Source organism: Ranitomeya imitator, chromosome 5 (genome assembly GCF_032444005.1).
Source record: "Ranitomeya imitator isolate aRanImi1 chromosome 5, aRanImi1.pri, whole genome shotgun sequence".
Taxonomy (NCBI): domain Eukaryota; kingdom Metazoa; phylum Chordata; class Amphibia; order Anura; family Dendrobatidae; genus Ranitomeya; species Ranitomeya imitator.
This window is the reverse complement of record NC_091286.1, coordinates 27,225,894-27,239,149: the sequence shown is the minus strand read 5'-3', so window position 1 is coordinate 27,239,149 and position 13,256 is coordinate 27,225,894. Positions and strand designations below refer to the sequence as shown.

Here is a 13,256-nt window from a genome sequence, read left to right as displayed (position 1 = left end):
TCACACTGTCCCCGAGAATGGGGCCCTCTGTCTATCCTGTGAACAGTACCGAGCACGCACGACCACCGCTCCATTCACAATATCGGAGGTGGTCACACGTGCACGACAGCTCCTATAGGTGGTCATGCCTGCATTCATACAGGGGACACAGGATCGGTGGGCGTCCCAGCAGTCATATCCCGACAAATCACTTATCTATAACTTTAACACCCCTTTAAAGATTGATGACTTTCTATGCCACTTACCAAACTGCACGTGAGCATTACTAATGTTCTTTAGATGATCCACGGACCGGACTAGAAAATGAGCTTCCTGGAAGGACAGAGCAGAGACCTGGTGACCACACGTTCCATAAATTAAAGGGGTGGTCGTCCAGGCACACAGTATTGATGACCCATTTGCAGGACAGGTCATCAATAGATCAGTGGCGGTCTGACATCCGGCAGCCAATCAGTTGTTTTTATTCTCTTTTTTTTTTTTTTTTTTAAACACTAACACTTTGAATAGAGCTGCACTCATAGGTTGGAAAAAAAACCTAGGTCCATCAGCCGCTCTGTTCAAAGTGATTACATCCAGCTGGAATTTTAAAAAATCCAGCTGATTGCTGGGGAGGTCGGGTGGGTGTCACACCGTCACTGATCTGCGATTGATAACCTGATTGATAAGTGATCAATAGCGTATGCCCGGACACTCCCTTTAACTACGGACTCATCAGTGCAGATAAGACAACCATTCACCTCGGGATCTTTGTTCCACTGAACCATATACTCCCAGCAGCAGTGAGCGAGCAACACGTCAAGATCCAGACTACACGGGAAATGCTGGTACACTGAATACAGCAGATCTACGACTGACAAGAAACAAACAAATCGATATATGCATCAACGAAGAAGTTTAGACAAGTTATCGCTTACTGCCCAGCTGTCATTCTCTTGTATTGCGAGCCTTTGTCTTTTATAGTGCTGAGCTTTTTTCCATGGAGCCCAGCCTCTAGAGCCAAGCCCAGTGTACCCAGTAGTTATACTCCAGGAGAGAAATTAACTCTCAACATACCAGCCACATCTCTCCATCCCATTGATTTCTATACAGAGGTTTTCTGCTCACCCCATTACCCCTCTGTTTTTCTGTACCCACTCCTTTTCCCTACCACCCCATACATGCCTTCACTAGAGTTGAGCGACCTTGACCTTTTTAGAGTCGAGCCGGGTTTCGCGAAACCCGACTATCTCAAAAGTCGGGTCGAGTGAAATCGGCCGATTATGACGTAAAGTCGGGATCGACCGAAACACGAAACCCAATGCAAGTCAATGGGGCAGCATAGTCGGCAGTGAGTGGGGGCCAGGAAAACACCTAGAGTGCCCATTTTAATGTCAAAACCATCCATTCTTCTTAATGAAGCTTGTCAAGCGTAATTTACCTTATAATAATTGGAAGGCATTTGAAATTGGGGGTCATTTGGCTAAAGTTGTGGTGGGTAGGGCTGGTTCAAGTAATTAGTGGGCCCAGGAAATCTGGACCACGTCACGGCAGTGGAGCAGGGAGAGGTAAGTATTTCAACTTTGCAAGTGCTGTGAACCTGAGCAAGCAGGGGGGGCCCACTCGTTGGCATTGGCGCTGGCACAGGGCCCCTCAAAGTACAGCGGTGTGTTTGCACGGCGGGGGCGCCTCCCACCGGCAGCAACACTTTTGCGTACCATGAGAGGCCCTGTGCCAGTGACGTCGCCAACTAGTATTCCTCCAACCACCTGATGAAGGAACCTGCACTTTCATCTGCACCTTCCTGTTTGTCCCCGTGTAAGGTGGTATGGTATGCGGGAAGGGGGACCTGACTTTCAGCAGGGTCACAATCTTGCAGTGTAGCGTGCACGGGAAATGTTGCGTTATGGGTCAATGTACCAGCAGACTCATCTATCACTGGCTGGGCAATGGGCAGGATGAGGAGGAAACACAGATACAGGCCCAAAGAATAAAGTGGGCTAAATGCAGTTCAAAATTGGTAACACAGGACTAATCAGGGGGCATTGCAGTGGAGGACAACTGGAATGAGAGGCTGACACAGAGAGTAGGCCCAAATCAGTAAGTAGTCGAAATGCAGTTCAAAATTGGCAACAGTAGTAAACAGGCGGCACAGCTTTGTTCAGTGGAGGAGAACAGCAAGGAGTGGCAGACACCGATAGTAGTCCCCAACCCAACTAGTAGGCCAAATGCAGTCTAACATTAACAACTACTTAACGAGCGCCTGAAAACGGAATTTCAGGACAGGAAACCAGGAGAACAGCAAGGAGCGGCAGACACCGATAGTAGGCCCCAAACCAACTAGTACGCCAAATGCAGTTGTTCCGTTTAACCACAATTTAATGAGAGCCTGAAGATAGAAGTTCAGGAAAGGCAACCTGGAGAACACCTTGGAGTGGAACACACCATCTCTCTACACCCCATACCCAATTTGTAGGCCTAATGCAGCGTAGTTTCCAACAACTACTAAACGAGAGCATGATGATCGAAGCATTGGCGAGGAAACCTGGGGAACACCTTGGAGTGGAACACACCATCTCTCTACAGTGGAACACACCATCTCTCTACACCCCATACCCAATTTGTAGGCCTAATGCAGCGTAGTTTCCAACAACTACTAAACGAGAGCCGGAAGATCGAAGCAATGGAGAGGAAACCTGGGGAACACCTTGGAGTGGAACACACCATCTCTCTACAGTGGAACACACCATCTCTCTACACCCCATACCCAATTTGTAGGCCTAATGCAGCGTAGTTTCCAACAACTACTAAACGAGAGCCGGAAGATCGAAGCAATGGAGAGGAAACCTGGGGAACACCTTGGAGTGTAACACACCATCTCTCTACACCCCATACCCAATTTGTAGGCCCAATGCAGCGTAGTTTCCAACAACTACTAAACGAGAGCCGGAAGATCGAAGCTCAGGAAAGGCAACCTGGGGAACACCTTGGAGTGTAACAAACCCTCTCTCTACACCACGGAAGGGCTGATTCTTAGGAAGGAAGGCTGTCGGAAAGAAGCAGGGCGCGTCCGAGGGTGATTATATTCTTATTAGGTATATACTCACCCTCGGACGCGCCCTGCTTCTTTATTTGTAATGAATGTTTATTTGCAATGTGGTTTTGACTTACTCTATTTTTTTGGTAAATAATGATTTTATTATTTTCATTGTTTTGCATCTTCTTGGCAATAATATAAAGAAGACGCGACAGTACAACACTCGGTGGATGCCATATCTGTGTTTAAAATTGAAAAAACCTTTCAGTTAACTACTTGCAGGAGAAAGTTATTGTAGCTGGTGGCCATTTTTAGTACTGTACCAGATTTTTGTTGTATGTGTTTGTTTTTAATGTTAAAATGTCTGCATTTGATATCTCTCCAGTATTTTCTTTTTTATAAGCAAAATACTTATTTTTATATTTTCTGATGTTGGTTACAGGGGTACACGGGCAGCAGTGGTGTGGTCAGTGGAGGCCTAGTGGAAGGAGTGACCGCAGACAGGCATCGAAGGCCTAAAATAATAACACATGGCTGTAGGCAATTTTAAATTGGTTCCAGGGGTACACGGGCAGCAGTGGTGTGGTCAGTGGAGGCCTAGTGGAAGGAGTCACCGCAGACAGGCATCGAAGGCCTAAAATAATAACACATGGCTGTAGGCAATTTTAAATTGGTTACAGGGGTACACGGGCAGCAGTGGTGTGGTCAGTGGAGGCCTAGTGGAAGGAGTGACCGCAGACAGGCATCGAAGGCCTAAAATAATAACACATGGCTGTAGGCAATTTTAAATTGGTTACAGGGGTACACGGGCAGCAGTGGTGTGGTCAGTGGAGGCCTAGTGGAAGGAGTGACCGCAGACAGGCATCGAAGGCCTAAAATAATAACACATGGCTGTAGGCAATTTTAAATTGGTTACAGGGGTACACGGGCAGCAGTGGTGTGGTCAGTGGAGGCCTAGTGGAAGGAGTGACCACAGACAGGCATCGAAGGCCTAACATAACAAAAATGTCAATACAATGGTATTGTCAGTGGCAGGCATTGAAGGATGTCAGCGCATAGACTAAACATTGGTGGAGCTGTGAGATAATTTTGCAAGTGGTAGAGCACTGTTTGAGCTGGGGTGGGGGGAAACTGTCTTGTGGCCGGCGGTACAGGCCCAGGGCCCCTCATATTACAACGGTGTGTCTGACGTTGGGTGCGCACCACCACCGCCAGAGACACTTTATTGTACTAGGAGGGACCCAGTGGCAGTGCCGTCGACCAAAAGTGGGCTCACCCACCTCTTCAGACAAACTGCACTCTCACGGGTGCTGTCGCCAAGTGTCGATACCACGGCCCCGTGTGGGGAGTTTGGCCATTTAGTGAGGTGTAAACATGTCGTATGCTGGACAATCAGGTGCAGAAAATTACGAGATTGGAAAAGGCATTCAGAATAGTCCACAGGCAAGACCTTTTCATAGGAAAGCTAGGTGTCAGCCGGGCAAGGTGGGGCAAAAGATTTCGAAATCCAGTTGTGGTTCATTTTAATGAAGGTTAGATCATCTACATTTTGGGTAGCCAGACGAGTCCTTTTTTCTGTTAGTATTGAACCTGCAGCACTGAATACTCTTTCTGATAGGACACTAGCTGCCGGGCAAGCAAGCTCCTGCAATGCATATTCTGCCAATTCTGGCCAGGTGTCTAATTTTGATGCCCAGTAATCAAATGGGAATGACGGTTGAGGGAGAACATCGATAAGGGATGAAAAATAGTTTGTAACCATACTGGACAAATGTTGTCTCCTGTCACTTTGAATTGATGCTGCAGTACCTGTCCTGTCTGCGGTCATAGCAAAATCACTCCACAACCTGGTCAGAAAACCCCTCTGGCCAACGCCACTTCTGATTTCTGCCCCTCTAACTCCTCTGGTCTGCTGGCCCCTGCAGCTCGTGTGAGAACGATCACGGGCGCTGTGTGCAGGGAATGCCAGAAGCAAACGGTCAACAAGAGTTGATTGTTTGGTTGCTAATATTAGTTCCAAGTTCTCATGTGGCATTATATTTTGCAATTTGCCTTTATAGCGAGGATCAAGGAGGCAGGCCAACCAGTAATCGTCATCATTCATCATTTTAGTTATGCGTGTGTCCCTTTTGAGGATACGTAAGGCATAATCCGCCATGTGGGCCAAAGTTCCAGTTCTCAAATCTGCGGTTGTGCTTGGTTGAGGGGCAGTTTCAGGCAAATCCACGTCACTTGTGTCCCTCAAAAAACCAGAACCCGGCCTTGCCGCGCCACCAATTTCCAGTGGCCCCGGAAAAGCTTCCTCATTAAAAATATAATCATCCCCATCATCCTCCTCCTCCTCTTCGCCCGCTACCTCGTCCTGTACACTGCCCTGGCCAGACAATGGCTGACTGTCATCAAGGCTTTCCTCTTCCTCAGCTGCAGACGCCTGATCCTTTATGTGCGTCAAACTTTGCATCAGCAGACGCATTAGGGGGATGCTCATGCTTATTATGGCGTTGTCTGCACTAACCAGCCGTGTGCATTCCTCAAAACACTGAAGGACTTGACACATGTCTTGAATCTTCGACCACTGCACACCTGACAACTCCATGTCTGCCATCCTACTGCCTGCCCGTGTATGTGTATCCTCCAACAAAAACATAACAGCCCGCCTCTGTTCGCACAGTCTCTGAAGCATGTGCAGTGTTGAGTTCCACCTTATTGCAACGTCTATGATTAGGCGACGCTGGGGAAGGTTCTAAGAACGCTGATAGGTCTGCATACGGCTGGAGTGTACGGGCGAACGGCGGATATGTGAGCAAAGTCCACGCACTTTGAGGAGCAGGTCGGATAACCCCGGATAACTTTTCAGGAAGCACTGCACCACCAGGTTTAAGGTGTGAGCCAGGCAAGGAATGTGTTTCAGTTGGGAAAGGGAGATGGCAGCCATGAAATTCCTTCCGTTATCACTCACTACCTTGCCTGCCTCAAGATCTACAGTGCCCAGCCACGACTGCGTTTCTTTCTGCAAGAACTCGGACAGAACTTCCGCGGTGTGTCTGTTGTCGCCCAAACACTTCATAGCCAATACAGCCTGCTGACGTTTGCCAGTAGCTGCCCCATAATGGGAGACCTGGTGTGCAACAGTGGCAGCTGCGGATGGAGTGGTTGTGCGACTGCGGTCTGTGGACGAGCTCTCGCTTCTGCAGGAGGACGAAGAGGAGGAGGAGGGGGTGCGAACGGCTACAGCCAATTGTTTCCTAGACCGTGGGCTAGGCAGAACTGTCCCAAACTTGCTGTCCCCTGTGGACCCTGCATGCACCACATTTACCCAGTGTGCCGTGATGGACACGTAACGTCCCTGGCCATGCCTACTGGTCCATGCATCTGTTGTCAGGTGCACCTTTGTGCTCACAGATTGCCTGAGTGCATGGACGATGCGCTCTTTAACATGCTGGTGGAGGGCTGGGATGGCTTTTCTGGAAAAAAAGTGTCGACTGGGTAGCTCGTAGCGTGGTACAGCGTAGTCCATCAGGGCTTTGAAAGCTTCGCTTTCAACTAACCGGTAGGGCATCATCTCTAACGAGATTAGTCTAGCTACGTGGGCGTTCAAACCCTGTGTACGCGGATGCGAGGCTAAGTACTTCCTTTTTCTAACCATAGTCTCATGTAGGGTGAGCTGGACTGGAGAGCTGGAGATCGTGGAACTAGCGGGGGTGCCGGTGGACATGGTAGACAGAGACGGTGGGAGATGGTATTGTTGCCACCGGTGCCCTAGATGCAGTGTTTCCTACTACGAAACTGGTGATTCCCTGACCCTGACTGCTTTGGCCTGGCAAAGAAACCTGCACAGATACTGCAGGTGGTGCGGGAAATGGTGGCCCTACACTGCCGGAAGGGATGTTGCGTTGCTGACTAGCTTCATTGGCCGAGGGTGCTACAACCTTAAGGGACGTTTGGTAGTTAGTCCAGGCTTGCAAATGCATGGTGGTTAAATGTCTATGCATGCAACTTGTATTGAGACTTTTCAGATTCTGTCCTCTGCTTAAGGTAGTTGAACATTTTTGACAGATGACTTTGCGCTGATCAATTGGATATTGTTTAAAAAAATGCCAGACTGCACTCTTTCTAGCATCGGATACCTTTTCAGGCATTGCAGACTGAGCTTTAACCGGATGGCCACGCTGTCCTCCATCAGGTTTTGGCTTTGCCACGCGTTTTCGGCAAGATACGGGCCCGGCAGATGGAACCTGTTGCGATGTTGATGCCTGCTGCGGCCCCTCCTCCTCCGCTTCAGAACTGCTGCCGCCTGCACCCTGTTCCCCCAATGGCTGCCAATCGGGGTCAAGAACTGGGTCATCTATTACCTCTTCTTGTAGCTCGTGTGCAACTTCGTCTGTGTCACCGTGTCGGTCGGTGGTATAGCGTTCGTGATGGGGCAACATAGTCTCATCAGGGTCTGATTCTTGATCAGCACCCTGCGAGGGTAATGTTGTGGTCTGAGTCAAAGGACCAGCATAGTAGTCTGGCTGTGGCTGTGCATCAGTGCACTCCATGTCAGATTCAACTTGTAATGGGCATGGACTGTTAACTGCTTCACTTTCTAAGCCAGGGACGGTATGTGTAAAGAGCTCCATGGAGTAACCCGTTGTGTCGCCTGCTGCATTCTTCTCTGTTGTTGTTTTTGCTGAAGAGGACAAGGAAGCGACTTGTCCCTGACCGTGAACATCCACTAACGACGCGCTGCTTTGACATTTACCAGTTTCACGAGAGGAGGCAAAAGAGCTAGAGGCTGAGTCAGCAAGATAAGCCAAAACTTGCTCTTGCTGCTCCGGCTTTAAAAGCGGTTTTCCTACTCCCAGAAAAGGGAGCGTTCGAGGCCTTGTGTAGCCAGACGACGAACCTGGCTCCACAGCTCCAGACTTAGGTGCAATATTTTTTTTCCCACGACCAGCTGATGCTCCACCACTACCACTACCCTCATTACCAGCTGACAATGAACGCCCCCGGCCACGACCTCTTCCACCATACTTCCTCATTGTTTTAAAAACGTAAACAAACTAACGGTATTTGTTGCTGTCACACAAATTACACGGTGAGCTATAACTTCAGTATGATTTAGCTACCCCTTTTACAGGTGAGTGAGACCACAACGAAAATCAGGCACAATGTTACACACTCTGTTGTTGGTGGCAACAAATGAGAGAGATGCCACACACGCAGGACTGTCACTGAAGCACAAATGTAAATATTAATCTCCCACTGATTTGATATTTTTTTTTTTTTTAAGGGAGACTTTAGGAAAAAAAAATAATAGAATAAAATGATTTTTTCAGGAAGAATTTAGAAACCAAAGAAAATAAAATGATTTTTTCAGGGAGAATTTAGAAAACAAATAAAACAAAAAAAGGCTTTCTATGGCCCACTGAGTGAGAAATGACGCACACAGGAGTCAGGAGTGGCACACAAGCCCAGAGGCCAATATTTATCTCCCACTTTTTTTTTTTTGTTCCAGGGAAAATTTATAAACCCAATAAAAAAAATAATAAATAGGCTTTCTATGGCCCACTATCTGAGAGACAGAGAGAGATGGCACGCTTAGGACTGGCACACAAGCCCAAAGGCCAATATTAATCTCCCTTTTTTTTTTAAGGGAGAATTTATAAAACCAAAAATAAATAAATAAATAGGCTTTCTATGGCCCACTATTTGTGAGAGAGATGGCACGCTCAGGACTGGCACACAAGCCCAGAGGCCAATATTAATCTCCCACTTTTTTTTTTTTTTTTTCCAGGGAAAATTTATAAACCCAATAAAAAAATAAATAAATAGGCTTTCTATGGCCCACTATCTGAGAGAGAGAGATGGCACGCTTAGGACTGGCACACAAGCCCAAAGGCCAATATTAATCTCCCACTGATTGATTTATTGATTTTTTCAGGTAGAATTTAGAACCCAAATAAAGCAAAAAAAAAAAAAAAAAAAAGGGCTTTCTATGGCCCACTGAGTGAGTGATGATGCACACAGGAGTCAGGAGTGGCACACAAGCCCTGAGGCCAATATATTTCTCCCACTGATTGATGTAGTGATTTTTTCAGGTAGATTTTAGAACCAAAATCAAGCAAAAAAATAAATAGGCTTTCTATGGCCCACTGAGTGAGAGATGACACAGACAGGGATGGCACTCTAGCAGAAATGTCAATCTTAATCTCCCACAAAAAAAAAAAAAAAACAGGAACTGTCCTTCAATTACTATCTCCCTGCAGTAATCTCAGCCAGGTATGGCAGGCAGCAATAAGGAGTGGACTGATGCACAAATTAAATAAAAAGTGTGTACAAACCAAAAAGATAGCTGTGCAGAAAGGAAGGAACAAGAGGATTTGTGCTTTGAAAAAAGCAGTTGGTTTGCACAGCGGCGTACACACAGCAATGCAGCTATCAGGGAGCCTTCTAGGGCAGCCCAATGAGCTACAGCGCTGAGGGGGAAAAAAAAAAAAAAATGTAGCTTCCACTGTCCCTGCACACCGAAGGTGGTGTTGGGCAGTGGAAATCGCTACAGCACAAGCGGTTTGGTGGTTAATGGACCCTGCCTAACGCTATCCCTGCTTCTGACGAAGCGGCAGCAACCTCTCCCTAAGCTCAGATCAGCAGCAGTAACATGGCGGTCGGCGGGAACTCCCCTTTATAGCCCCTGTGACGCCGCAGACAGCAAGCCAATCACTGCAATGCCCTTCTCTAAGATGGTGGAGACCAGGACCTATGTCATCACGCTGCCCACACTCTGCGTTTACCTTCATTGGCTGAGAAATGGCGCTTTTCGCGTCATTGAAACGCGACTTTGGCGCGAAAGTCGCGTACCGCATGGCCGACCCCGCACAGGGGTCGGATCGGGTTTCATGAAACCCGACTTTGCCAAAAGTCGGCGACTTTTGAAAATGAACGACCCGTTTCGCTCAACCCTAGCCTTCACCCTTCCTCAGTAGAGCAAGGACTAACACAATCCCCCTGAAACAGACGTCACTGATGATACTTGTTTCAGGGTGGGGTCAGAGACTTGTTTCAGTATCCCTGCACACCCTGGTGTTCTCAAATAAAGAGTCAAACAAAATAGGTAAAAAAAAAATCAGTTAGATAGCGAAGTGAGGGAACGATACAGAATTTGTAATTAAAGCATATTAGAAAATATTTATTTTAATTCTAATTATCAATCTATTTAATGTCAATCTAATATGTTAGTTTCGGACCACCCCTTTAAGTCTCTCTTAATCCCTTGTATGTGCAAGGATTAGGAATGTATTCATATAAATATCATCCTGGATTTGCTCGTACAAATTAATGGCATTTATCCAGTTACCTTGACTTTCCTCCTTGGCATCTTCTGACTTTGGCATCTCCACAATAGCCACCGCCATGTTGCTGGTCTCCCCGGGCTCCTGTGCTCGGTGCTCCTCAGAGTCGCTCTTCTCCCGGGCAAGCTTTAAAATCCCAGGGCAAATGTCTTGTTTAAACACCCACTTGGCCACGGTGTCCGCAACGCCGCCTGGAAACAAGACATAGTGAGGAACATAATACACTGTATATAGGAGAGTCATGTGATAAATTGCCGCCTCCGTTCACCTTTCCCGCTTTCCAGAAGCTTCTTAATGGAGAGCTTCCCGAGGGGCTCCACCTGTAGGGAGGATACTTTACTCGTCTTCTTCAGGACCTTGCAGTGCAGCAGTGTCTGGAGGATAAGACCGTCTTCCAGCTGCTTCAATAAGAGCTTCCAGTACTCCGTGTCCAGGGACAACGCTTCCCAGGAGTCCGTCATGGACTCGCCATCATCCTCCTGCAATGATTTCGGAAACTAGGAGAAGATCTAATGTCAGGTCGGTGGGAACGAGTGGACACTATTTATAAATAAATGGTATCTTAATTTGCAGTAAAGAGGCGCAGAGCCTGAGAGCTAACAGGAAGGCAGCAGCACGGAGAAGTCAGACATGAGAGAGCAGAAGATGTGACGGACAGAATACGAGCAGGGCTTACTCTAAAGACACAAGAACATACACAGTGTGCAGAATTATTAGGCAAGTTGTATTTTACAGGATTATTTTTATTATTGATCAACAACTATGTTCTCAATCAACCCAAAAGACTCAAATATCAAAGCTTAACATTTTTGGAAGTTGGAGTGGGTTTTTTTAAGATTTGGCTATCTTAGGAAGATATCTGTTTGTGCAGGTAACTATTACTGTGCAGAATTATTAGGCAACTTAATAAAAACCAAATATATTCCCATCTCACTTGTTTATTTTCACCAGGTAAACCAATATAACTGCACAAAATTTAGAAATAAACATTTCTGATATGCAAAAACAAAACCCAAAAAACTTGCCCAATATAGCCACGATTCTTTATGATGACACTCAGCAGCCTCCATCCATAGATTCTGTCAGTTGCTTGATCTGTTTACGATCAACATTGTGTGCAGCAGCCACCACAGCCTCCAGACACTGTTCCGAGAGGTGGACTGTTTTCCCTCCCTGTAGATCTCACATTTTATGAGGGATCACAGGTTCTCTATGGGGTTCAGATCAGGTGAACAAGGGGGCCATGTCATTTTTTCTTCTTTGTGTCCTTTACTGGCCAGCCACGCTGTGGAGTAGTTGGAGGCATGTGATGGAGCATTGTCCTGCATGAAAATAGGGATTTTTGTGTACTCGCCGTAAAATCCTTTTCTCCGAGCCATTCATTGGGGGACACAGACCGTGGGTGTATGCTGCTGCCACTAGGAGGCTGGCACTAAGTGATACAAAGAAAGTTAGCTCATCCCCTGCAGTATACACCCTCCTGCTGGCTCTCAGCTAACCAGTTTGGTGCAAAAGCATTAGGAGATCAATAAACAATATATGGGCGTATAACAAGTCACATTATATATGAGAGTATAGCATGTTAAATTATAAAAAAAGCACAAGCTAATAATAGGGTGGGAGCTGTGTCCCCCAATGAATGGCTCAGAGAAAAGGATTTTACGGTGAGTACACAAAAATCCCTACTTCTCCTTCGCCTCATTGGGGACACAGACCGTGGGACGTCCCAAAGCAGTCCCTGGGTGGGGACAACATCAGATCAGGCCCTGTGTAACCGCTACTTACAAGTGCGACCCCGCGGCCTGCAGAGTCCGCCTGTCCAGACTCACATCTGTGGAAGTGTGGGAATTATAGAGCTTTAAGAATGCAGCGGACTGGACGATCTCGCAAGCTTGCAGGCGTGCTGTGCCGACGCCTGGTGCCTAGAATCCAAGAAACCTCGATACACAGGGAGATAGGCTGACATCTAACATGGAAGGACTCCTGGATGGTGTAACAAATCCATCAAGCTAACATGGCCGATGAAACGGCTAAAACCTTCCTGTAACTGTCAGGAAGCCGTCCTCTTACAGTGAGGTAGCCCAAATCAAGTGTCCAACCTTCAGAAGGACACAGTCCTCGAGACGTACCTACTCAGAGCACTCACCACGTTCAGAATATGGGGAACCCATTCAGTTATGTGGACTGGTGCGGAAAGAGATGAGGGAAGAACGATGCCCTCACAACTGTGGGAATATAATACCACCTTGGTAACAAGGGACGGAGATGGCCTGAGGGCAACCTTGCCTTGATGGTAATAAGGGAAAAAAGTCTGAAAGAACAGAGCGGCTAGCTCTGAAGACTCGTCAGGATGAGGAGATCGCACAGAAAAAAGGGCGACCTTCCCTGATAGTAAAGTCTGTCCGGATCAAAAGGAGTCTACTGTAAGACTCCCAGGACCATTAAGGTCCCAAAGATCTAACGGTATGCGATAGGGAAGAACCACATGTGAAGACTCCCTGCAAGGAAGTCCATATTTGCAGTTTTGTTGCAAAAAGACGGAAAAATACTAGTTCCGCAAACGAGAAAAAACCTGACATGGTCAGTGCGGATCTCCCAGGATCACTGGGGCCCTTCCTGCTTCTGAAATGATCTCGGAAGTAGTGGAAGAGGGGTGAAGGAAACTGGTACCATGGAAGGACCAGAGCATGCACTGCGATGGCTTTTGGACTTGGAGGCCGAACCATGAACTTAGAGTATATTGGTGTTCAGTCTGGATGCCATCCGACCTACATCTGGCGTGCTCCAGAGAAGACAGATCTGATGGAAGACTTCGGGGTGAAGTTCCCACTCACATGAGGTGGGATCCTGACGGCATCCGCCGCCCAGAGTTCTACTCCTGAGATGTGTAGTGCCAAGATCACCAAATG

At 47.3% G+C, this 13,256-nt stretch overlaps 1 protein-coding gene across 2 annotated transcripts in view; it reads right to left on the bottom strand.

The window, feature by feature from the left end:
- Positions 1 to 13,256, bottom strand: part of RAB3GAP2 (RAB3 GTPase activating non-catalytic protein subunit 2) — a 67,335-nt gene that overhangs the window by 3,862 nt on the left and 50,217 nt on the right. Inside the window, exons 24-27 of one of the 2 annotated variants that reach the window (XM_069768473.1) lie at positions 10,616 to 10,844; positions 10,353 to 10,538; positions 738 to 850; positions 246 to 312 (exon numbers count right to left, since the gene is read on the bottom strand). In XM_069768473.1, the coding sequence (XP_069624574.1) occupies positions 246 to 312; positions 738 to 850; positions 10,353 to 10,538; positions 10,616 to 10,844 (595 nt within the window). The remainder of the gene's footprint in view (positions 1 to 245; positions 313 to 737; positions 851 to 10,352; positions 10,539 to 10,615; positions 10,845 to 13,256) is intronic. The other variant, XM_069768474.1, reaches the window with a different exon arrangement.